Here is a 24684-nt window from a genome sequence, read left to right as displayed (position 1 = left end):
ACAGCCTCCTACAGCCCCAGCCCCTGTCCCTGTTCGTCCGAGCACAGGGGGGAGATCCCATCCCCAGGGAGCCGAGCCATCTGTGCCCCCGACAGAGACCCCGCCAGGGCAGAAGGATCGGACTCCATGTCCCATCCCAGGGTGCGGAAAAGTGGTCGTGCAGAGGCGAAGGCATCTGCATAAGCACCTGCCCGACTGTTTCCGTACCTCGGTGAGTGGAAGCTGGAACGCCGATGTTCTGCATCCGTTGCGGCTTAGTGCCCTTCAGTACCTCGCGAGGTGCATTGTTGGAAGCGGAGGCTTGGAGGCCCTCCTGGAGATGGTGGTGAGGGAGTGGACAGGACCTGCGGAGTTGGTCCCGGAGGGAGCGGCTGCCGAGATGAGGGTATCATCCCGCCGTCACGGGTGGGAAATTCCCGAGAGGCTTATGTTAAGACCTCCCAACTCTCGCGCAGCACTGATGCACTGGAGGGTGCTGCTGTTCCTGGCCGCACGGGTTTTCCCCCTTCAATGGGGAGAATTCCGTCGGCTAGGGCAACGCCCAGGGGAGCCACGTGGCCCCGTGGACCCCACTCCAGCTGCGGGTCAGTCGGCCCAGCATAGTGCTGTGGCCGCACCCCTTGGGGAACCTGCCGTGGGTGACCCGGTGGCGGAGTGCGAGGGGATGCCCCCACGGGCAGAGTTTAAGTCGGAGGAGTCCTCTCAAGGGAGGTCATGGGACGTTCCGGTGGAGCCTACCCACCCTCCGCAGGAACCTGCTAGTGGAGAGGCTTCCTCAGCAACTTCTAGTGAGCCACCAGTCCCTGGGGTGGAAGGAGGCCCAGGGGGGGTGAGCCCTTCCAGTGTCCCGATGGACTGTGGGAGCAGTACGAGCGAGGGGGAGGAGCCTACGGTCAAAGAGGAGGTGTCCGAGGCGGTTGCTCGGCCGGCGACAGCGGAAGCTAGCGCACCGGCTGTAGGAACCCCCCGGGGAACCGTCCGACCACGGGCCAGGGGGGCCGGTCCCCCTCCCTTGGTTATTGACTCCCATTTTCATTTGGATCGGATGGAGCGTACCCTCAATTTGAAGGGTCTGGGTCCGGTCTTGGCGAAGAGGGTAGGTCGCCCTCCCAAGGTGCCGGTGAGTGTGATCGGTGGGGTCCTTAATTATTGCGACCCAGAGCACTTCTCCGGCATAGTGTTTCCGGTGGACGCCCGGTGGAAGGTTGTAGTGGGCATCCACCCCAAGTACGCTGGCAGGACCTGCGAGCGGCACATCTATGAGCTAGAACAACTGCTCAGGGATGACCGAGTCGTGGGAGTCAGCGAACTGGGGTTGGACTACTCCGTCCCCGACTCTCGTTGGACCGTCCAGTTGGGTCTGATGGAACGGATTCTGAGAATCGGGACCATTGGTAAGGTGCATGTTCTGCATATCCGTGGCAGTCGGGGTGATCCCCAAGGGGAGGCTGTTCACGAGCAGTGCCGTAAGATCATGCAGAAGCACTGTCCCCCGGAGACCCGGATTCACCTGCATTGCTGCACCGGCTCCGCGACTCAGGTGCAAAAGTGGATGGCGGCATTTCCCGAGTGTCATTTTGGGTTCACCATGATGGCTTCCCGGATGTCACTCCCGTCCCAGCAGGCGCTGCGGGATCTTCCCCTCCGACGGTTGCTGCTGGAGACGGATGCCCCCCACCTGAAGCCACCCTCGGCATCTCGATGCAATGCACCACGCTACCTTGGTGAGGTAGCAAGAGTAGTTGCTGGTATCCGAGGGGAGTCTGTGGAGCAGATCTGTAATGCTGCCACAGAGAATGCCCATCGGCTTTACCGAATGTGAGTGTTCTCTGGGACTGGTCTTTCTTATTGTCCTATATGCCTTACCTATCGGTTTCCTCCTACTTATCTGTCCCTGCTTTTCCTTTCGCCGACCCAGATTGGGAACCAAATTGTTAGTTGTTCGTTAAGCCCCGGTATTTTGGGCATTGTTTGAGGCGCTCCTATGAGTTTTGTTGTGTTAAGGTTTGGGGTGGTCCTCTCAAAATCAATTTGATTACTGTTTGTATTTATATGAGTACTAGTATGGAGTACATCTTAGTTATTATGTGGGGACTTAGGATTTTTGGATTAAATGATTTGGATAATTTGGGGGGATATTATTGAATAGTTAGTGGTACGCTGACAGGGAGATTTCCCCTGAGCACGCGGTGTAGTCCAATTCGGGCTGCCCGATCCTCTGGGAACCCCTGTAGGCCCCGGCGTACCAGGGAACGGGGTGTTCTTACAAGTTGAGAACCGGGGCTGCTTCTCTCTTGGGCTAAGTTCTCGGGTGGGCGAGAGGACGAGGACGTTTGGTCCACCTCGCTTTTTGCGAGGGACAGGTTGCAGGTCTGTGTGTATCAATGCCGGGAGAAGGAATGCTAATGTCTTGCCACTTCCTGTCTGTGCAATGCCGATGAGGTCGTGACCTTGGAGAGCTACTGGCCAGCCTTGACTCTGTATTGGCGATGGTTTGGTGAACTTCTGCTTGTATATTTCTCTCAGAATTTCAGGGTATTCCTGGAAAGCCTCCTCGAATGTTCTCACAGGTTTGGGCATAACTCTCTTGAGTTCCTCGGCACTCTCATCAACAGTAGTGACCCCAATGACCTCTCTGAAGGCATCAGCCTCTTGGTCTGTCATGAACTTGATGTCGGAATGCTCAATGAAGAAATCTTTGATGATCTTTGGGTAATTTTTCCACTTCTCTTTCAGGTACTCTGCTTCCATCTTATTCATGTTCTTCCAGTCAATCCTTTTCGGTTTTTCATCATAGAAGTTTTGTGAGTCGCTTGCATTCCTGCTGCCATTGCTGAAGCCATGGTTTCTGGACAAATGAGCTGAGTAGTCTGGGTCTGTGAGCTCCTCGATGAGTTGTTTGGCTTTCTCCCGCGCCCCTTCACTGCCGAAGATATCGATAGTCGTGTCGTATCCATCTGAGTCTCTGGACTGCACCTTTATCCTGGCACCACTTTCGTCCTGTAGCTCTCTAATCTTGGCTCCCTGTTTCGAGCGCCCTGGAAACTCTTGGGAGAATTCCAAAGGGACCGCGAGTTCCAACAGAGAACCCACGTTAAAGATGAGACCCCCGAGCGTTTCCTCTTTTATAGGACGGGGGGGAGTGTAGTGGTAAATTGGGTTTATCTTTTGGCTGTAGGGCTGAACACCCCTATTTAGTTAATGGGTCAGTCGGGGCGGGATTTATGTAAATTGGGGGGCTGCCATCCTGCATCTTGATTGGTTAGTAAAGAGCTGACTGGATGACTGGAACTGTGCTGAACGCCTTGTGTAAAATCCTCATCCAAATCGTCCGTCATCAGCTCCCCAGGGCAACGCAAGACCCTCAAGGTTACCGAGGTGAGCGAAGCCGTAGTTATTGTAGGTATATAGTAAATCCTGTTATAGTAGCGTATAAGTAAGGTAGTGTATTTTAGTAAGTTTTATAAGTGGATAAGTTGCCACCGCTCAACCACGCCACTAGCGAGTCATCGCTGGTGCATAGTGCTTACTGACCCGTGCCTGGGGTAAGGTCGCGGGGGCAGTGAACACAACAATACTGCAGTGCACATCAATACACAAACAGAAACTCACCTCTTCCTTGCAGAAAATGATGCAATAACGTTATAAAAAAAACACACAACACTCTAAAAATCATTTCGTACTTGGGAGGCAAGGGACAAGCGGATGAAGAAGAAGAGAAAAAGAAGCAGACATTGCACAACGGAACACTTTCTACCCCGCCTCAAAACGAAATAGAGTACTGTAGTGGCAGCTGGCTACAGTGTGTAGCTACTGCAGTATACTCACGCTCCCCAGCCGGCCACACATGGGGATACCACGGCGATCCATGTAGACATCCAGGGTCCGTAGGCGGCAGGGATTCACGCGCGCGAAGTTCTGTTCGGTGTACACAGTACGCAAGCAGCAATATGCGTGTGCGCACACTTTTCTATTCAGCGCTTTCCACATACGGTGCGTACGCGTTGCATTAATATCCCAGCTGAGTAGGGCACATGCGACGTGGGTTTGCCATTTTTTTACCCATTATTTTTTCCCACTGTGAATTCGTACTTTCTAAGGACGTTTTCGTATTTTCGTATTCCCTTCGATTTTTCGTAACAAATACGAATTTTTCGGAACGGTTGGCAGCTCTGCAGTAGGCTGGGCTATCGGGCTCCTCCTGATAGTTCTAGGAAGTAATTCCATGAGTGTAGGAATATGTATCATTCACTTGCTGGGCTGCAAATGCAATTGTGCAACAGTCTTTGCATTTCAATAGCTACGTGTACAAGTATGAGACATAGGGCTCAGTGTAGTACAAACCCCATCATGGAAAACAGTGATAAGAGAGAAGAGTCCAAAAAGGAGAGCAAAGAGTATTAAAGAGGCCATGGACATCAATATCCGGAGAATGGTGACTAGTAATAAACTGTGTGTTGACTCGCGAAATAGCCCCAATGCAATATATGCACAGGTCCTATCTTGCTACCTGAGCAAGGGTTGCCCCAGTGCGACTGGGATGGATAAACCTTCTTTATGGGAAATGTTTTTTCGATTGCTCAAGAGTAAAAAAGGTGCACCAAGTCTCCTTCCTAGCACCATTAACCACATCGATGAGCCAACGACTGTGACAGATTTAAAAAACAGAGTGTCTTCCGAAGCATGTCTCAGAATAATGTGGGACATAGGGGATATACACCATGGCACATTAAGAGTTAAGATCTTACAACGTTAATATATTCATATTTCAATCTTCATTACTATTTTTAAATGCAAACATTATTGTCAGAAGCATCAAACATGATAACATTTGTGTAATGGCTAATGTGTATGATAGTGGAGCAGCGCCAGTGTAGTGTAAATTATGTACTAGTAGTTATACACTACTGGGAGTTACAGTGCAATAGCGCCATCTGCTGTCTATTACATTATACCTTTGTCTTGCACCACTGCCAGATCAACACAAATAAAGCTGTTGTTATATGATCAAAGATCACCCAGGATTCCTTCCATCAATGCGCAGAGGATGGCTACAAAATTTTACCATTTTGTATTATTTGACGATGTTGGGAATTTATAGGTTGTATCAAGTCTATTTGTGCAATGATCCATCAACCCTACATGAATATCATATTCACTACCACTTTTTACTTCTCTCATTGGTACAGAATTCTGCCATGCTGAAGAGGAGAGAAAAATATACCACTCTCCAAATAAAGTTTGTGTGCGACTATGTAGCTGAGAACCATCAGCGACTATTTGGTCAGCCCGCAAGAGGTTGTGAGCGGATAATTAAACATGCCTTCTTATCATACTTTCAATATATATCCAGTATTCACTACCAACAACACATTACCATCAGGCGATCTACAAAGTACATTAATGATTTTCACACATTTGAGATATATCTGTGTAAAATAAGGAGTCTGAATCTCAGACTACTGTAAACACGCATAGGTATCAGCAATGCAAATACATCAGTGATGTAACTGTGTCAGTGACTTCCCAATATGACCTCTAGAAGAGCCAGACTTACATTAAACATGGCTCTTGGATCTCATAAATTTGTGTCTGTTTACATCATTACTGTCTTTGAGTGATGATAAATACATACAGTTTGCAGAGTATGTATGTCCCATAGTTGCAGTGAAGGCCAAACGGTCAAGTTCGGTTTTGTGGTAATTACAAACTCACGGCCGACAAGGCGTTAAAGTTGGAACAATGTCCAATACTGTCGATAGGGGCAGAGATACATGGAGTTTGACCTTTCACACGCCTACCACCAGATTGAACTAAATTGGATCAAACAGCCCAGGAATACACCACAATTAACACTCATTGTGTGTTATTCCAATATGCCAGACTACTGTTTGGTATTGCTAGCGCGCCCGCCCTTTTCAAAAGGACGATGGAGTCCATCCTTGTAAGGATTCTAATGTGTAGACAGTATATAGATGATATCATCGTATCATCGTCAGTGGCAGGTCTGATCAAGAGCACTTAGCCATTGTAGAACAGGTGCTTACAAGGTTGGAGGAAAGTGGACTTTGCCTATTGATAAGCAAGGTGTGAAGAAAACTCATTATCATTCACCAACCGACTCACCTGGTATCAGGTGGGTGCAGACGTATGTGTTTGTTGCTCTTAAGTTTGGATCCCCCTATAATCGTCTATTCGAGTGTTTAATGGAAGCTGTTTCATATTGGCGGAACACTTGCTCGTAGGTGGACCTCTCTGTGATAATATTTTTTACATCATATCACCATTTTAGATTTTTCGCCGATTTTTCATCGTTCCTGGATATATTTTCATCATATTAACTTCTTCGAGCTTCATCATCACTATCCTAGCAAGGGATCATCTGCGCATCTTATTGTTATCTCCACAGCGGCTGTCTCTTGACAACTTGCGATTGCATCATCCCTTCCATTTCGAAGCGCATCTTTTCATTGTCCTCACTGCCTTTGTCTCCCGGCATCTATCACTGCACCATTCTCATCCTTAGATCTGATTAGATCTGCGTGCACCACTCAACAAGAGAGAGTCTACGCACCTGTCACCAGGGGAATCCTAGCTCTACCAAAGCTTTCCCTAAGCACAATTATGTAACAGTAGCTACCATTGTGATGTCATGGCAAATGGAAACCGGTTTGACCTACTGGATGACGAGGTCTCCATGAAGAGGAAGAATCCACCATCCCTGGCTCTTGAAGATGCTGTCTAGTACGCCATGGCTGCTGTTACCGGTATCAAGATGGATTATTCGATGAGCGCGGGCAAAGCTCGTCATGATGAGACAGGGAAGATGGTCAGCTCTCGTCAGCATGACGTTGAGGAGGATAAGATATCGATAATCATAACCAAAGTCCTGGCTGCTTTCCAACCAATCATCGTGCGGTTGGTCTCTGCGCCAGTAGCTGCCGCAATGAAGTCCACGATGGACGAACTTAAGAAGCCGCTACAGAAGCTACGGCAACTCGTGGAGGAGACCGGTCAGGAAGCAAGAGCCTTAGCGGAGGTTGACCCCCTCGAGCAGTATGGCAGGAAGGACAACATATGGATCTTTGGGCTCGAGGAGACGCGAGGGGAGGATACAACTAGCAGGATACAACTAGCAAAGTTGTGGAGCTGGCAGCCGATATGGGAGTATCCATATCAGCAAATGACATCATAGTGTCAGTCACCGTCTTCCCGTCTCGGGAAAGAAATCGGATGTGCACAAATCTTCGACCAGGCCAATCATCGTCAAATTCGTCTGTCGCGCCATGAAGCAGGCTCTGATAAAGAATAAGAAGGAGATGCGGAAGAAGGAGACCAGGAAAAACGTCTACGTGGAGGAGGACCTCACACCCCTTCGAAACAGGATCGTGCGCGCCCTTTGGTAGGACAAGTCCATCAAGATGGTCTGGACCATCGTTGGGAGAATTTTCGCCATCAGGAATGATGAATGATTTCAGAAGTTGAATTAACAAGAGCATCTTAATAGATGACATCTCTGCGAGAATGGACTCTTTTGAATTGAGTAATGTCAATCAAACCGTGATAGATAATTTGTTTGTTTCATTACAATCTGAATACTTTACGGCAGCCTCAAACACGAATGTGGTTACAAGGTCTGTAACAAAGACTAAAGGTAATTTTGAATAATCTTTGGATAATAAACCAATGAACTTAGGAAAAGATTTATCAAACTGAAAAAGAAATGAAAATGTAATGGTTTCAACTGTGATGTAATGGATGAGTTTGAAAATGTCAGAAGATCATAAAAGAAAACCTTGAAGAAAGCACAATACATGCTCTTTAAGGACACTCATGAAAAATTATGTAAGTTGATGTCTAAAAATCCAAAGGAGTATTGGAATATACTAAATCCCTCAAGAAAAATAAAATCAGTGAAGTTTTCACTTGACAGTGGAATTTTCCAGAAACATTTCAGTTTCAATAATATTAATGATGGTATGCCGAGATCGAAACCGACGAGTTTTGTGAATACTTGTAATGCAGCACATATTCCTCTTACCATGCATATTGAAGATGATTATAACGACCGAATATCTGAAGAAGAGGTGACTGCTCATATAAAGCAATTGAAAAACAATAAAGCATCTGGTTTTGATTTGATGATTGAATTCTGCAAAACAGGAATGTGTCTTTAGTGAATGTAATAACCAAATTGTTTAATTTAGTTTTGGATACCGGAATCATTCCAACGGATTGGACTAGTATGATACGCCCTATCTACAAAAAGAAAAGTTCTGTTAATGACCCTGATAATCATTGTGGAATATCTTTATTAAGTAGCATTGGCAAATTATTTACTTCAATAATTAATGATAGATTGACAGATTTTCTCGATGATAATCATGCCATTGGGGAAGAACAGGCAGGATTCAGAGAGACTTATTCAACTGTTGGTCACATATTTGTGGTCACTCAATTATTGACTTATTCATCACAGAGACAAAGAGTTTATTGTGCATTTGTAGATTATAAGAAAGCTTTTGACTCTGTTGATAGAACATTGCAATGGAATAAAGTTGCTAGATGTAATAATATCTCTTTCTCTCTTCTGGATCCTGCACCATTCTATATATTCTGTATATTTTGTAAATAGCATGCAATTTTCTGTATATATATATATATATATATAATTTATAATGTATTAACTGATTTTATCTGTTACGATGTTTGTTCAAATTTCCTTCAATACCCTGACGTTGGGTGACAAAAGAAAATAAAATCAAAAACCATTGTCAAACCACTGTCAAACCCCACAGCCAACCACAGGAAAGTGCCCAAGTGAACTACTGCTCAAAAGGAAAATGAGATGCCGATAGGACAACGTCAGACCCAACCTCAACAAACTGGTCAAGAAACAGCAGTTTGAGGGGTATATATACGTGAAGAAAAGAGAGCTTGCAGATGGCTGGCACAGCTATGAATTTGAACTGAGGAGGAACTCAAAAGAGTGCAAAGCGAAGATACAGGTACAGTGTTAGTGTAATACTCTCTAAAAACAAGGCAATCGCCAAATTGTGTCTCGCCCATTCGCGTACAAGGAATTAATATTTTTTATAACTCCCAGAAGTCAATTGACCTGCTTATGACCTTTGACCTTGTGGTGACCTTCAATACCCTAAGGGACATTTACCATCCAAGTTTGGTCACAAACGGACAAAGGGATCAAAAGTAATGAGCCACAATCACAACGCGCCATAAAAACATAACATTGGGCTCTGAAAGTTTGTTGTCCCCTGTCTGTGACCTTTGACCTTGTGACGACTTTCACCTCCCCAAGGGACATGTTCCATCCAAGTTTGGTCACAAATGGACAAAGGGATCAAAAGTTATGAGCCATAAACGAAATGCACCCTAAAAACTTAACATTCGGCCCTAAAAGTTCGTTGACCCCTGTCTGTAACCTTTGACCTTGTGGTTACCTTCAACTTCCCAAGAGACATCTACCATCACCCAAGTTTGATTGCCATTGTAGCAACATGTGCTGAGTTATGTGTGATCAGAGAGTCTTGCAAGTAAACTTTAACGTATGACCTCAAATGACCTTTGACCTTATCATGTGACCTCTTACGGCACCATAACATGAAGGTACCCCAAGTGCATCCATCACCCAAGTTTGATTGCTATTGTAGCAACATGTGTCGAGTTACGAGTGATAAGAGAGTCTTGCAAGTAAACTTTAACGTATGACCTCAAATGACCTTTGACCGTATCCTGTGACCTCCAACGGCACCATAACATGAAGGTACCCCCAGTGCATCTATGACCCAAGTTAGGTTGTAATCCAAGCAACTTATGTGAAGTTATTTGTCAAAAGAGAGTCTTGCAGGTAAACTTTAACATAGAAAAGAGGGTCTCGCACATACCCTTTAATATATGACCTCAAATGACCTTTGACCTCATCACATGACCTCTGACAACACCATAACATGAAGATACCCCTAGTGCTTCTATCACCCAAGTGTGGCTGCCATTGCTGTAACAGTTGCTAAGTTATGCATCATAAGAGAGTCTTGCAGGTAAACTTTAACATTTGTGACGGACGACGGACGACGGACGGACGACGGACGGACGACGGACGGACGACGGACGGACGCCATTTGGATCCCTTAGTCTCGCCTTCACCTCCGGTGGGCGAGACAAAAATCGAGTGAAAATATTCACTCTTAAAAGAGTGAATACAAAAAAGAGTGAATTTTGAGTGAAATTGGAGTGAATTTTGAGTGAAAATGTTCATTTTCACTCATTTTGAAGTGACGTCAGGGATCACTCCAAAATCTTCGAGTGATCCCTGACGTCACTCCAAAATGAGTGAAAATGAGCATTTTCACTCAAAATTCACTCCAATTTCACTCAAAATTCACTCTTTTTTGTATTCACTCTTTTTAGAGTGAAAATTTTCACTCAATTTTTCTTAGAGAGTACATGATTGAAAGATAACTGCCACCTATTAGAATAAATTTGTTAACACTATAACATTATTTGGTAACTTAACATAATTATATAGGCCACCCCCCGCCCTTTATACAGACAAGAGCGTTTCGGTCCCTAAAAAAAATACATGTACTTCAGGAATGACTTTTGCTAGGCGAAATTAATTATGATAGTGTAGAGATTGATGCTCAGAATAGTTCACAAAAATAAATAACTGTTTTCAATGTTTTATTAATGACATCTCTTTTCTACCACTTTGAATTGAAAACTGCCGGGAAGAGCCCTTTCGTATGGAATATACATGTCAAAAGGCGGACATTCGGTTTACAGCAGCAAAAGAATACAAATAAATGCGATTACTTATCTTATGTCCACTAGAAAGTCTGCTTGCGTTGGGATGAATACACCGATGTTAATAAACCTGGTCAACATGGAATGATAGATCTAATGGACCAATCAGTATCTGGTTGATGTCTTAAATGTTTACATGATTCATTACGATAAAGTGAGCTTTTATAGTCTCTAAAAATCGTGAAAGATGTATAGTACGCACGATAGATTATTTTGTGCATCGAAAAACCGCCTTGTGTTTAAATACATGTATACATAGAACACGTAGATTCGCATTATTGCAAGTAAAAGTATCGAATGAATGCATATACAGTGTATATGCGTCATAACCACCAAAATGTGTGGATACACATGCTCAACAGAAATGACATTACCCGTAGTAACAAGAATGGGAAGTGTCCCTGATTCAGTAATACATAATTGAAAGATAATTGTCATCTATTAGAGTGAATTTGTCAACACTATAAAGAATTATTTCCTAACTTTTAAAACATATATACACTCAGCAAAAAAAGAAAGTAAACACTTTTTCGAGTTCATATTTTTCACAGAAGATTTTGATGAAAATCAATGTATTATCCTAAATTGAAGGTAAATCAATTGGCTATCAAACTGGTAAGTCAATATAAAGGGAAATGTTACGCATGAGTAAATGCATTTGTTTTTGTCCTCCAAAGTACAACAGTAAAAATTGCAGAAATTGACATGTCTTTCATTTGGAAATGCCCTTCAAGATAATAATGATAACAAAAGACCAGTTTAGCAGAGTGGGAGACATGAATGAAAGTTCTCTTTATGTCTTTATAGTCTCAAACAAAAACAAAGTTAAAAAAGTAAAGGGGAAAAATAAGAATGTCCTGTCAACTTTAACTTCTAATGACATAGGGAATAACTGCACTATGATGATTAAATGAACAGAATATTTTAATTTCATTTTTTTAATGTCGAAATTTAAGAATTCATGAGACAAATTCAAGAATCAAATATGATTTTTTTTTTAATAATTAAAAAAATTAATTCAAATCCCTACCTTTTTTTTTGGTTTTAAAATGCCTCTTCTAGCATTTCATTTAATTTGGATTTGAAAGAAAATTCTTCATTTTCCTCCACTATTTTAGCCTTTATTGATCTTTTTGGCTTTATAGATATTGTGGTGAATACCCCCCCTCCCCCCCCCCCATAGGCTTAAAATCTTTTTCTAAGTGCAGACTTCAGATTTTATGCTGAATTACGATCGTGATACACTACACATTCATTCTGCACATTGTAGGCAGGAGGTATCGATAACACCATAGATTACAGTATGTGGGACTATGTTGCGATTGTTTAGCTAACCCTAGCTTGTCATATGAATTTAAGGTGTTTACAATACCTGTTTCCGTAGCTGGTCAAGCTGAGAGGTACTCCTACTTCTAAATTACCATAATTTATTGTTTTTGATAAATATCCTGAATAATTGAGCTTGATTCATAATCAGAATCCCGACTGTCCCATTTGTAGTTCGCGGGTTCCCCTGTGTAGTAAACGTGTAACCCGTTAGTTGTCCTGGTGATATTGAATGCTAACGTAGGGGGCATAGTACACCTGTATAACAAAGGGGCTTAATTACGGGACTCTTAGCCAATGAGCGGCCCGAATCTGCCGTATATATAGCCGGCGGAAAGCTCGATTTGTCACTTTTTGGGAATTCACTCTCACAGCTAGCAAGCACTCACACCACTCCTGCTACCACTTTCACTACCGTTCTACTACTATCAAACATCCTCATCAGCCATCCACCATGAGACCAAGCAGAGACAACAGAAGAGGGCAAAGAGAGGTGCAACTTTGGGATCCGGGGATCCCTGGATAGGGGAACATGGATAGATTGTTGATAACATTTTTGACTTTTGGACTCTCTCCACTGTGGATTTTCCATACGATAATAATTTTTCACAACACAATTATTGATATTTTGGCTTGTCTTCAGTAGATGTGAATTTCAATACTCTCAAATTGGAATGCAGAAAGAAGCATTTTTGTGGTCTTAGTTAATCATCCATTTATTAGTAATACCAATCAATAGAAACTTTGTCATATTATACAGAACTTAGTTCAATGTGGTAAAGTGTACCTCATTAGGAAACAAGTGATGTACAATTGAATCTACTGTACTGGTTAAGTTGGTACTCTTTGGCATGGTTGCCACACAGTACATTGGTATATGAATTATAAGTCCAGGTATTGTGGCAAGACCACTATGGAACAAATGTGTGTTACAGGAATCTATAGCAGAAGTCGGTATATTATAAAGGCATAAATAAGGATTGTATAAGAATGTGTTTACATGCAAGTATAGCATGTATGGATGCATCATAATGCATTTCCCTCAATATAAGTTAGCACTGTTCGGCAGTTGATGCTTGGTGCAAGTACAGAGCATGTACAACCCCCCTCCTTTTACCCCCCCCCCCCCTTTTTTTCAACTCTGACTCTGAGTATTGTCAACCCATCTGGAGTGGAAATCCTGCACAAGGATTAAGTTTTTTTTTTTTGTTTTTTTGTGCTGAACAAGCACAGTTGAACGGTGCATTCTCGAATAGGGAATGGTACATGGTGTTAGCAATACAGAGCCTGGTGTTTACTTGCCGAATAGGCATAACTTACATTTTTCATCAACTTGTACACGTGATCTTAGTATCATTCCTGCATATAGGCTGGAGTCTGGCAAGCAAGAGGACCTGTACCAGCCTGGGTTCCAGCTACCGAGTTAGTTTGAGAATTTGGACCTTTTTGTCTGCGGTTGATCCCCCCCCCCCCCCCCCCCCCCCCCCCGATAGAATGATTGATAAACTTCAATTTGCATTACGGAGAGTGGTTCACTTTTATAGTGATGGTTTACATATTTATGTGAGTATTATGTTAGATGCCACTGTTGAAAATATAAATTCTCATAGTTACTTACATGTATAAATGTTCTTGAAAGTCATGGAACAGGTTGAAAAACACAGACAGTTGTTTTTATGAGAAGAATCTACCTGTGATAGTTGCCAGGAGATAGAATCTCGGGGCCAGTAACTACAAAGCGAACTTATGTAAATTGCTATGTCTTCTAAGTGGCACTGTGTGGCACCAAACCAGTGACCATGTTATGGGTAATTGGGGAGGAAAAGGCCATGAAGGCCCGCCGTAGGGTGCTGAGGATTGGATTGGGAAGAAGAATGTTTTTACATTCAGAAGAATGGTTAATGTTTGATTGCTGGCATGAAGACATGGAGGACATTTGGGGATCTGAGGTAGAGACACTGTCATATTAAAGGACAAGTTCACCTTCATAAACATAAGGATTGAGAGAATGTAGCAATATTAGTAGAACACATCATTGAAAGTTTGAGGAAAATCGGACAATCCGTTCGAAAGTAATGAATTTTTGAAGTTTTTGTGCAGTAACCGCTGGATGAGAAGACTACTGCAGTGTGTGAATAACTTAGATGTCAAATGCGTACAACAATATAAGGAAAATATAAAGAGAATTTCACAAAATTTCATCTTATGAAAAAAGTTCACATTCCCTCGACTCGTTACCGACAAATGTTATGGGTAATATTATTCCCCCTGCCTCTAGAAAGAGCCAAGTCAAGTGCTCTTTTATTATGTGAAAAAAGTGAAAATATGTTGAATTTTCTTTATATTTTCTTTATACTGTTGTACGCATATGACTTACAAGCTGTAGTAGTCTCCTCATCCAGCGGTTCCAACACAAAAATTTTAAAAATTCATAACTTTTGCATCGATTGTCCAATTTTCCTCAAACTTTCACTGATGTGTTCTACTAACATTGTTGCATTCTCTCAATCCTTATGTTTATGAAGGTGAACTTGTCCTTTAACTAGATCGGAGGTTTGGAAGACCGAGAGAGTACATAAGGGGCCTGCTCGGAGCATGGTTAATGGTTGCGGATAAGAACGTGAAGAAGGATGGAAAGAAAGAATGGAAGTCAAGAAGAATGGGGCGCATGTCTCCTGCCACGAGGCAGAGAGTCCTTAGTCTCTCTCGAGATGGTCACATTGGTGTAACTTCTATACAAGTTAAACTAACGGAGCAAGGCATCACTGTAAGCCGGCAGGCAGTATCTGCCTTCCTGAAGCGATACAAGCTAACCGGTTCGACAGAAGCGCAGAGGCGAAATCCCCGCCATTCGAAGCTAGAAGATTATCGCACGATAATCGACGACCTCTACAAGGAAAACGACGAGATCAGCAGCAGGGACATTCAGCATATCCTTTCCAGAGACTATCATCTTGATGTGTCTTCATCGACCATCAGGCGGTGCAGGCAAAGCCTTGGCTGGGTCGGAGCAAGGCATCACTGTAAGCCGGCAGGCAGTATCTGCCTTCCTGAAGCGATACAAGCTAACCGGTTCGACAGAAGCGCAGAGGCGAAATCCCCGCCATTCGAAGCTAGAAGATTATCGCACGATAATCGACGACCTCTACAAGGAAAACGACGAGATCAGCAGCAGGGACATTCAGCATATCCTTTCCAGAGACTATCATCTTGATGTGTCTTCATCGACCATCAGGCGGTGCAGGCAAAGCCTTGGCTGGGTCGGAGCAAGGCATCACTGTAAGCCGGCAGGCAGTATCTGCCTTCCTGAAGCGATACAAGCTAACCGGTTCGACAGAAGCGCAGAGGCGAAATCCCCGCCATTCGAAGCTAGAAGATTATCGCACGATAATCGACGACCTCTACAAGGAAAACGACGAGATCAGCAGCAGGGACATTCAGCATATCCTTTCCAGAGACTATCATCTTGATGTGTCTTCATCGACCATCAGGCGGTGCAGGCAAAGCCTTGGCTGGGTCGGAGCAAGGCATCACTGTAAGCCGGCAGGCAGTATCTGCCTTCCTGAAGCGATACAAGCTAACCGGTTCGACAGAAGCGCAGAGGCGAAATCCCCGCCATTCGAAGCTAGAAGATTATCGCACGATAATCGACGACCTCTACAAGGAAATTGACGAGATCAGCAGCAGGGACATTCAGCATATCCTTTCCAGAGACTATCATCTTGATGTGTCTTCATCGACCATCAGGCGGTGCAGGCAAAGCCTTGGCTGGGTCTCTTGCCGAGCTAAATCGTCGCAGATCGTCCGTCGCGACAATCAATCAAAACGGGAAGCGCACTGCAAGAAGCTTATGAAAGACCGGAGTTGTTTGATGATGTCATTTTTACGGACGAATGTAGCGTACAGCTCCACCCAAACGCACAGTTGTGCTTCCGACAGAGGGGGCAGGAGAGGAAACTGAACGAAAGGCCAAAACATCCAGGAAAATTACATGTTCGGGCCGGAATTTCGCAGACTGGAGCAACAGATATCCTCGTATTCTCAGGCATAATGGACTCCAATTTCTATTGTGAGGAAATTCTTTGCAAGACCCTGATCCCCTTTATAGAGGCGACGTATCCCAATCATCATCGGTTTCAACAGGATAATGATCCCAATCACTGCTCAAAGTTTACAAAGGAGTTCATGAAAGCGAACGGCATTAACTGGTGGGTCACCCCTCCGGAGAGTCCCGACCTCGACACCATTGAACTCGTGTGGCACCAGCTCAAGTTATGGCTTCAACGAACCGCCAAGCCGCAGACTCTGCCAGAACTCAAGGAAGCAATACACTATACAAGTTTTGGAGAACGAAGATGACTCCAGATCTATGTGGCAGATACATCAACCACCTGCACAGAGTCATACTTGTAGTGATTGAAAAACATGGAAAGGCGTCAGGCTTTTAAGCCTCGAAACAACGACTCTTTTTAGAGCCACATGAGATTCAAGAAAGAACAAAGATATACTCTCAATGATACAACATAATATAACTTCACTTTTCTACTTTCTTCCCTACACAATTTGTAGCATAAATTTCTGCAATTCCCTATGTCTAGGCCTCCTCAGTCCTCGTGCACGTCATAGTCTAATAGTGTCATGTTTAACATTTGGCCAGACTGTACATTGTAACCAGTGTATTATGAAAACATGATAGATTATATTTGGATTTTTAGTGGGACAGATGTCATGAATGAAGGTTTCATAAAACTAAGCCCTCAATATGTTGTTGTATTTATATTCTCAGCTATAATGTACAAAACACACACACACACATGAACACACTTTCAAACGCACAGCAGTCACAGACCATAATTATACACAAACAGACGTGCACAAAACTCATGAATTAGTGTCTGTTTACATCATTATTGTCTTTATGTGATCATAAATACATAACAATCTGCATGCTTTAGATATTGTGCTTAATAACGAAAACAGTGATATGCTACATCTAGCATTCCCCATCTCAGCAAGTGTTTTTCATTTAAAAGGCACTTTTGTGAGTGATTTGAAGATACATGAATTAAGAAAGTTTTTAATGCTATTCATATTCAAGTATGATTCAAATATTTAATTTTTCAGAAGGAGGGAAATCACTTTCTTCTTCATTGACATGCATTACACATCTCACAGGTGGTAAAAAAAGTATCAAGAATGTTAGGAGAGTCTTGCCAAAGTAATTGCAACTCTTGGATACCCGGGAAGGAGTGGCACAGAAATGCAAATACTATGGAGTGACCTAAAAAAAAAAATAGTGTGATGTACCATCCCCCCCCCCCCAAAGAAAAAAAATGATATATGTATACCTCTCAAAATACAACATATTATATTGCACATTTCAGATGTGAGAATATTGGTTGAGCGAATATCACTTATTTCTGCCAGAGAGACTTTGGCAAGCATTCACAAGCGATGAGAAATGATCGCACACCAAAGTTATGCACGTTTATGAATACAAGTGAAAGGGCGCCCTCTTTTGTCACATTAGGCACAGTTCTTACTGAGGGTCAATAAACTTTTCGGTAGCGTCCTTTCCTTAGGAATCCCGATCATAGCGAAAACGATCTTTTATCCTCATCACTCTCCTCTCTTATTTAAATTATAAGCTGAAATATGTAATTTTATATATATATATATATATAGATTCCGAGAGACTACAAGATAAGGATGAAGAATGTTAATATGGATGTAATGGCATTGTTTATCTTATATGGTATAATTAAAGAGATGCAAGAACATCTCGCTCCATGGCGAAGTAAAGAGCCGGGTTATTTAAGGTTAATGATGCGCCATTGTAGCATCGCAGATCGAGTGACTGCGCTGTATAGATTACAATTGAGGGAGGGATGCGGTGTGCATCACCAAATACTTTAATGATGAAGAGGATCAAAGCTCATTTGCATAAACAAAGTGGTAGTTTCCCACTTTTTTTGTTGTTGATCCACTCGTTTTACTCTATAATATCTTAATTGTAGGAGAGATGAGTGTGGATTAAGGTATATACAGATAGTTTAATGATTTTTGCATGGAATAGAGTGATAAATTTGCTGGATAACATATGAAAATTTTAACATGAAGAGTTTTTTTTTTTTTTAAAGCTGGTTTATTTTATGAGGTAAACTTCTTTAGGCTGTCATTGGTCAGTTGGCAAGTCCCGATAATTATTTGCATATTAAGTGTCCATTCACAGAAAATGAAGCATTGTACTTTTAACCAATGACAATTGATTGCGGGAATATCGAAAGTGACATTGGATCCGCGGTGGGAAGTATAAATAGTGGAGAAAATTCCTCAAAAGGGTTCTGCTCTATAACTTCAAGGCCATTTGCAGTTTCTTTTCAAGTTTTTGTCAAGCTCTTCCTGATAGAAGCGCATTGCTGACGGCAAAAACAGTGAGTGTTTTGATAACCATTTCAAGACTTTGCTACAAAGGCCCAAAATATTGTGATACTTGCAGAGATACTTGTTAGCGTCATTTTTAGTACCGGTATTCCTCGAGCATAGATTCTGTGTTTTAATTCTTCTTCCATGTCATGATATTAGATTGAGAGATTGATTGTTAGGCTTTTTCGGACTGAACTTTCAAAACGAAGTATGAATCCTATGATCAGTGTCTGCTATTGTGGCTCACGTCCAAAGACACGATTTTGTAGTAACTGTAAAGAATTCCCGTGGTTGAGGTTAAACCCTGTTTCTTTTCGGACTAGAGTTTTAACTCTCTGGTGATTGTCATAAAATCATGGCATCACATTGAATTCAGATTTAGTCCAGGACGTGTCACAGTTAGGCTGACTGTAGACATTGTAGCTAAATCTTAGAAGCCTAGCCTCTTCCACGCTTAGTCTGGTGGCAAGTAGACATGTCGTAAGATGGACTCTGTTAATAAATGACAATGCATCCTTGAGTTCTGGGAGAGTCTGCGGCTTGGCGTTCGCAACATGAGTTCAATGGTGTTGAGGCGGGACTCCGGAGGGGTGACCCACCAGTTAATCCCATTCGCTTTCACGAACTCCTTCGTAACTCCTTCGTAAACTTTGAGCAGTGTTTGGGATCATTATCCTGTTGAAACCGATGATGATCGGGATACATCACCTCTATAAAGGGGATCAGGATCTTTCAAAGAATTTCCTCACAGTAGAAATTAGAGTCCATTATACCTTAGAATACGAGGATATCTGTTGCTCCCCTCTGTGAAATTCCGGCCCAAACATGTAATTTTCCTGGATGTTGTGGCCTTCCCTTCAGTTTCCTCTCCTCCCACCTCTTTTGGAAGCACAACTGTGCATTTGGGTGGAGCTGTACGCTACACTCATCCGTAAAAATGACATCATCAAACGACTCCTGGTCTTTCATAAGCTTCTTGCAGTGCGCTTCCCGTTTTGATTGATTGTCGCGATGGACGATCTGCGATGATTTAGCCGGCAGGGGACCCAGCCAAGGCTTGCCTGCACCGCCTGATGGACGATGAAGACACGTCAAGATGCCAGTCTCTGGAAAGGATATGCTGAATGTCCCTGCTGCTGACCTCGTCGTTTTCCTTGTAGAGGTCGCCGATTATCATGCGATAATCTTCTAGCTTCTAATGGCGGGGATTTCGCCTCAACGCTTCTGTCGAACCGGTAACAGTAGCTTGTATCGCTTCAGGAAGGCAGATATTGCCTGCCGGCTTACAGTGATGCCTTGCTCTGCTAGTTTAACTTGTATAGAAGTTACACCAATGTGATCATCTCGAGAGAGACTAAGGACTCTCTGCCTCGTGGCAGGAGACATGTGCCCCATTCTTTTTTGACGAATCTACTTGATATGAGGCCTATGTGTACTGTATTCGCTGTGAAAGCTTACATAGGACTGAACGATCCATGTGTCTTCATCAAGCATTTATATACTCGTAGTCGTGTTGAGAAAATAGTGCCAACTTATAAACTGGATGCGAATATTTGCATATTCACAGAAGATTGCCTGGCTAAGGCAGCTTTATCATAATTATCCTTGAATATACCGTTCCTTGTCACCTTATTGGGTTTTGATAAGAATAAACCAATAACAATGTAGCACCACTCAACTGGTATCCTATGCAACATGCAACCACTCAGTCCGTTGGTGGCCATGCCATAACCATACCGACCACCTGCCCCGCCTTACACCCTAGCTTCGAGCTTCAAAATTCCATAATACTCCTAAGGTCATATGCCAAACAAATACTATTAACCTCTTCAGTTTTCACTTTAACTGACCAAATGTCTTGCTCAACATTACTCCATCACCAGTTTCTGGTTACTTGATAGCATTTATAACCTGTATATATATAAATCAAACTGTAATAAATATATGGCATGGTAAAAATGAGAACGGGGGTGGGGGGGGGGGGGGTAGGGGGGAGAGTACCTAGATCCAATAAAGGGGGGAGAACCTATTTCCAAACTAGAAATGTCGCTATGGCGACTGGTATGCCTCCGCCATAATGCATGATTCTCCTAATAGGTGTAGATAGTACATGTGGACAATGTGTGATTATATTTTCACAAAACTGGCAAAATATTGAAATGACAAGTTTGTCACAAATGTGTTGAATGTTTACCTTCCTTGACCTTGGTTTAATTGGATGAATAGGAGAGCATGTATTTGGGGATTTAAGGGCTTTAACTTGACTTTGACCCATTCATACATTTATGCATTGAGTAATTTTCATGGTACCGGTATGGAGAAAAAGTGCAATTTCTGTACTGAATAGTAAATTGTTACCATGCTCATCTGGCCTTTGACCCTAAAATTCATAAGATAATCACTTTCAAGTAGAACATGCATAAATATGCAGTAAGTTTCACGATAAATTGAGCCATTTCCGAGATATGGAGGAAAAAGTTAGTTCAGCACTTTCACTTGATCTTTGACCTTTTGACCTTTGAGGCAAAAAACAGAAAAAGAAAAAGAAAAAACTCTCCAGAGAATTTCTATTAGGTTACACATGCATACACCAAGTGTAAAAAAAAATAATAATCCTGCTGGCATTGTATGAACATGAGGGAAATAGTAAAATTTTTAAGTGTTGCACTTGACATTTGACCCCTGACCTTTGACCCCAGGAACCCTACTAAATCTCACAAGGTCACGTGACATATTGACAGTATAAATAGGGGTAGAATCAAAAACAGACCTCATTCGCACATTCGAGATCATCCGAATGGGTTGTCTACGTTCTCCCCCCTTCGAATACGACGAAATGGAAGAATTGGAGCAGCTACTGAGCAACGGACGTTGCAATTGCAGCTACTGCAATACAGAGAGAATGCAGGAGTGGTCCGACAACGGAATAGCGGTACTCAGCCTATTCCAGAAGTTCGCGGATAACGTTCCGCACCAGATTGTCGAAACCATCGACAAAAGCAATCCCTGGGACGTAGCGAACGACACTCTTCACTCCTGGATGAACAGATTGCTAGTGGAGTGGTGGAACGACATGACGTGGTGGTTTGATGTATGGGATGGCGGACATTCCTACATGAAAACATTCCACTACGACAACGGGATCGAGATGTACGCCAGTGTCTGGAAAGCGAAGGCTGTGTACAACAGCTACTACAGGCACTGGAAGCGAATGATAGACTGTGTGTGCACCGTACTACCAACCGAAGAACTGCGCACACAGGCTCGTCAGTGGTACCAACCGATGTTCCCGAGAATCGGGAAACAGAAGCGAGAAGAAGACCAACAGCTCGAAGAAGCGATCGCAAAAGCGAAACAAGACCTGGAAGAAGAAGAGAAGAGACAACAGCGCAAACACAAGCTCAAGATCAGAGCCAAACGACGCAACAGACTCCTCACCCTTCGACCACGCAAGTACACGACCAATCTCCGATCCGGAAAAGACATCAGAAAGACCTACAAGAACGTGTGATTCATCATCACACAGTCCACAAAAGTCTGGGTTACACGGATGGATGGACACCAAAGGCCCTTTTCAGGGCCACCAAATGATCAAAAAAGAGATCAAAGATTACTCAAAAGGTCTAAAATACAAGACTAGTACTTATAAATAGAACAAAATAGAAAAAAATAAAAAAACCTAAAAATAGTAACAAAGTACCAAAAATAGAACATAAGTAGGTCAAGTAATGATAAACAACTATAAATAGATCGTACGATAATAAGAACACATGATTGGTCAATAAAAATGGAGGGAAACAATACAATTGGTCAATTCTTAAAAATTACAATTACAACGAATCCAACCAAAAGGTATAAATAGAAGACAAAACCAAAAAACAGCACAATGGGTCAATTACTCTGTATACGACCTAGACGGAGAGGATATTCTAGCATAGAAATAGCAGAGGATACAACACTATTGTGGGAACAGAGACCAGTCTATACATACGACAGAATAGGGACATGGCCTGCGCCACGAGTGAGGACACAACAGCAGAACAACAGTGTCAAACAAATCTGAGACAGGGAGCAGGCAGAGCAAGGAACATTCCAAACGGAGAAAATGGTGAGTACACACATTACTAACAGAATAATATAAATAAAATAAATAAAATAAAACCAAAACTAAATAAACTAATAATAAATTATCTATCAATTAATTTCAGATCACCTACTACCGCTCACGCAACATCAAGGGGAAATGTTCAAGAAGCTTTCACTCGAACACCCTTGGCTTCCTGAAAGCGAACACATTGGCTTTATGAACAGATTCAATATGAGAAAGAGGGGAATGGGACAGTTAGAAGGACACTGCGGTGTATTTAGCATAGAGACCTTACCAACGACTGTGACCAAACTGACCGAACAAGAACAGATTGAGATATGTCTAAACATAGCCAGATGGCTGCACAGACAATGCAGCAACATCATAACGGCCATACACGGTCCGAACGACAAACTAGAACCGAGAAAGCAGCAATCGTACGAACACTACCACGTACACTTCCTCATGCTAAAGACATGGCGGGCAAACGATCAGACAAAACCACTCAACCTCAAGAACGGTCAAGACCTCAAAGACAATCGAGCATGGCGCAACGCAAGCGACGTACTACAGCGCAAAATACAACAGAAACATGTCGGAGTCACAATCAAACAGGAACAACAGTCAGTCAAATCGTTTGACGCAATGTTCCGATACATGCACATCGCACCAAAGACATTTGTAACAACAACAGACGAAGACAACAAGTTCAGGTACCTCTACGACCACACATCAGAAGAAGACATAAACGACTACTACAACGTCATAAAGCACAGATCAAACACAACACAAAAAATCAACAACATGTCAGCAACAAACCAAACAACAGCAAAGATGCAGATAATCAAAAATCTCATCTCCGAAGGTTACCGCATCGCAACAGCAAACGACCTACCAGAGGTCATAGAAGCACTCACACAGAAAGGACGAACACAAGAGGCAAACGACCTCTACAACATGGCAGCGCTAGGCATGCAGACCAAAAATGCAATAGACATAGCAAACGCATTCTGTGCAGCAGAGGGAAGAGCAGATACACTAGAAACTCGGATCCACAAGTACAACAAACTGTACGGAGAACACGAAACAGACACACGATACTCGCTCCAACAGTCAGAAACAATCTGGAAGGAGTACATGCACGAACAACTCCTAGATCACACATTCACACAGACAGTACACGACTGGTATGACAGAACACAGGCAGACAAAAAGAAAAACACAATCCATCTGACAGGAGACAGCAATGCAGGCAAGTCCTACATAGTAAAACTCCTTACAAAACTATCACCAGCAACAGCAAAGGTAGACGGAAGTCACACGGGAAACAGATTCACATTCCAGAGCTGCAACGGCGTGCGAATGATAGCAATAGAAGAAACCAGAATTGCAGGAGACATGGTAGACACATTCAAAGGAGTATGCGGGGGAGACACAGTCTACGTCCAACGAAAACACTCACCAAACGACGTAGAAATACAACCAACACCAGTAATCTGGACGGCAAACACAAACGTAGTAGACACACTGATCACACCGCACGACAGAGAAGCAATGCGAAATCGATTTCACACGTACACGATGCGCCGCAGCGCAGTACTAGACAAGTACAAACAGAAGATGGTACATCCAGCAGTACTGAGAAACACAACGTACACACCACAACAGAGAGAGATAAACGAAACAGTACGACACGTAGTGGGTGGCATGGAAAAGGCAATCACGGGAATGACAGAAGTAGTTCGAGCAATCACAAAGAAACTACAAATACCAGAACAAGAGACAGCAAACAAAGAACAAGACTTCGCAAAACTCATCCGACACGAAATCGGAAAGACAATCGCATTCACAGAACACAAAGACTCAACAACAATCAGACCATACGCACCAGACTCAATCGCAAATCTCATAGACAGCATCCAATCACTGACAACGGTCAACAACAGAATGGACAAAACCTACATCGAACACTACAAAGAATACATGATGTCAACACACACAGACCTACACACATCGATGCT

General features: G+C 42.9%; 1 protein-coding gene across 1 annotated transcript; it reads right to left on the bottom strand.

Annotated features, from left to right (window-relative positions):
• Positions 1-2109: 2109 nt before the first annotated feature.
• LOC139737319 (probable ATP-dependent RNA helicase DDX43) lies at positions 2110-3849 on the bottom strand. The gene is made up of 2 exons (XM_071647991.1): positions 3829-3849; positions 2110-3120 (listed from the first exon to the last, which is right to left on the bottom strand). Exons 1-2 carry the CDS (start codon positions 3847-3849, stop codon positions 2110-2112), a joined length of 1032 nt encoding a protein of 343 aa, XP_071504092.1.
• Between the last annotated feature and the right edge of the window lie 20835 nt (positions 3850-24684).

The sequence above is a fragment of the Diadema antillarum genome, unplaced genomic scaffold (assembly GCF_040938485.1).
Source record: "Diadema antillarum isolate AM-2024a unplaced genomic scaffold, OU_Dant_1.0 seq00000689_RagTag, whole genome shotgun sequence".
NCBI classification, from domain to species: domain Eukaryota; kingdom Metazoa; phylum Echinodermata; class Echinoidea; order Diadematoida; family Diadematidae; genus Diadema; species Diadema antillarum.
The sequence above is the reverse complement of the archived record's forward strand: the minus strand, read 5'-3'. Positions and strand labels throughout refer to the sequence as shown.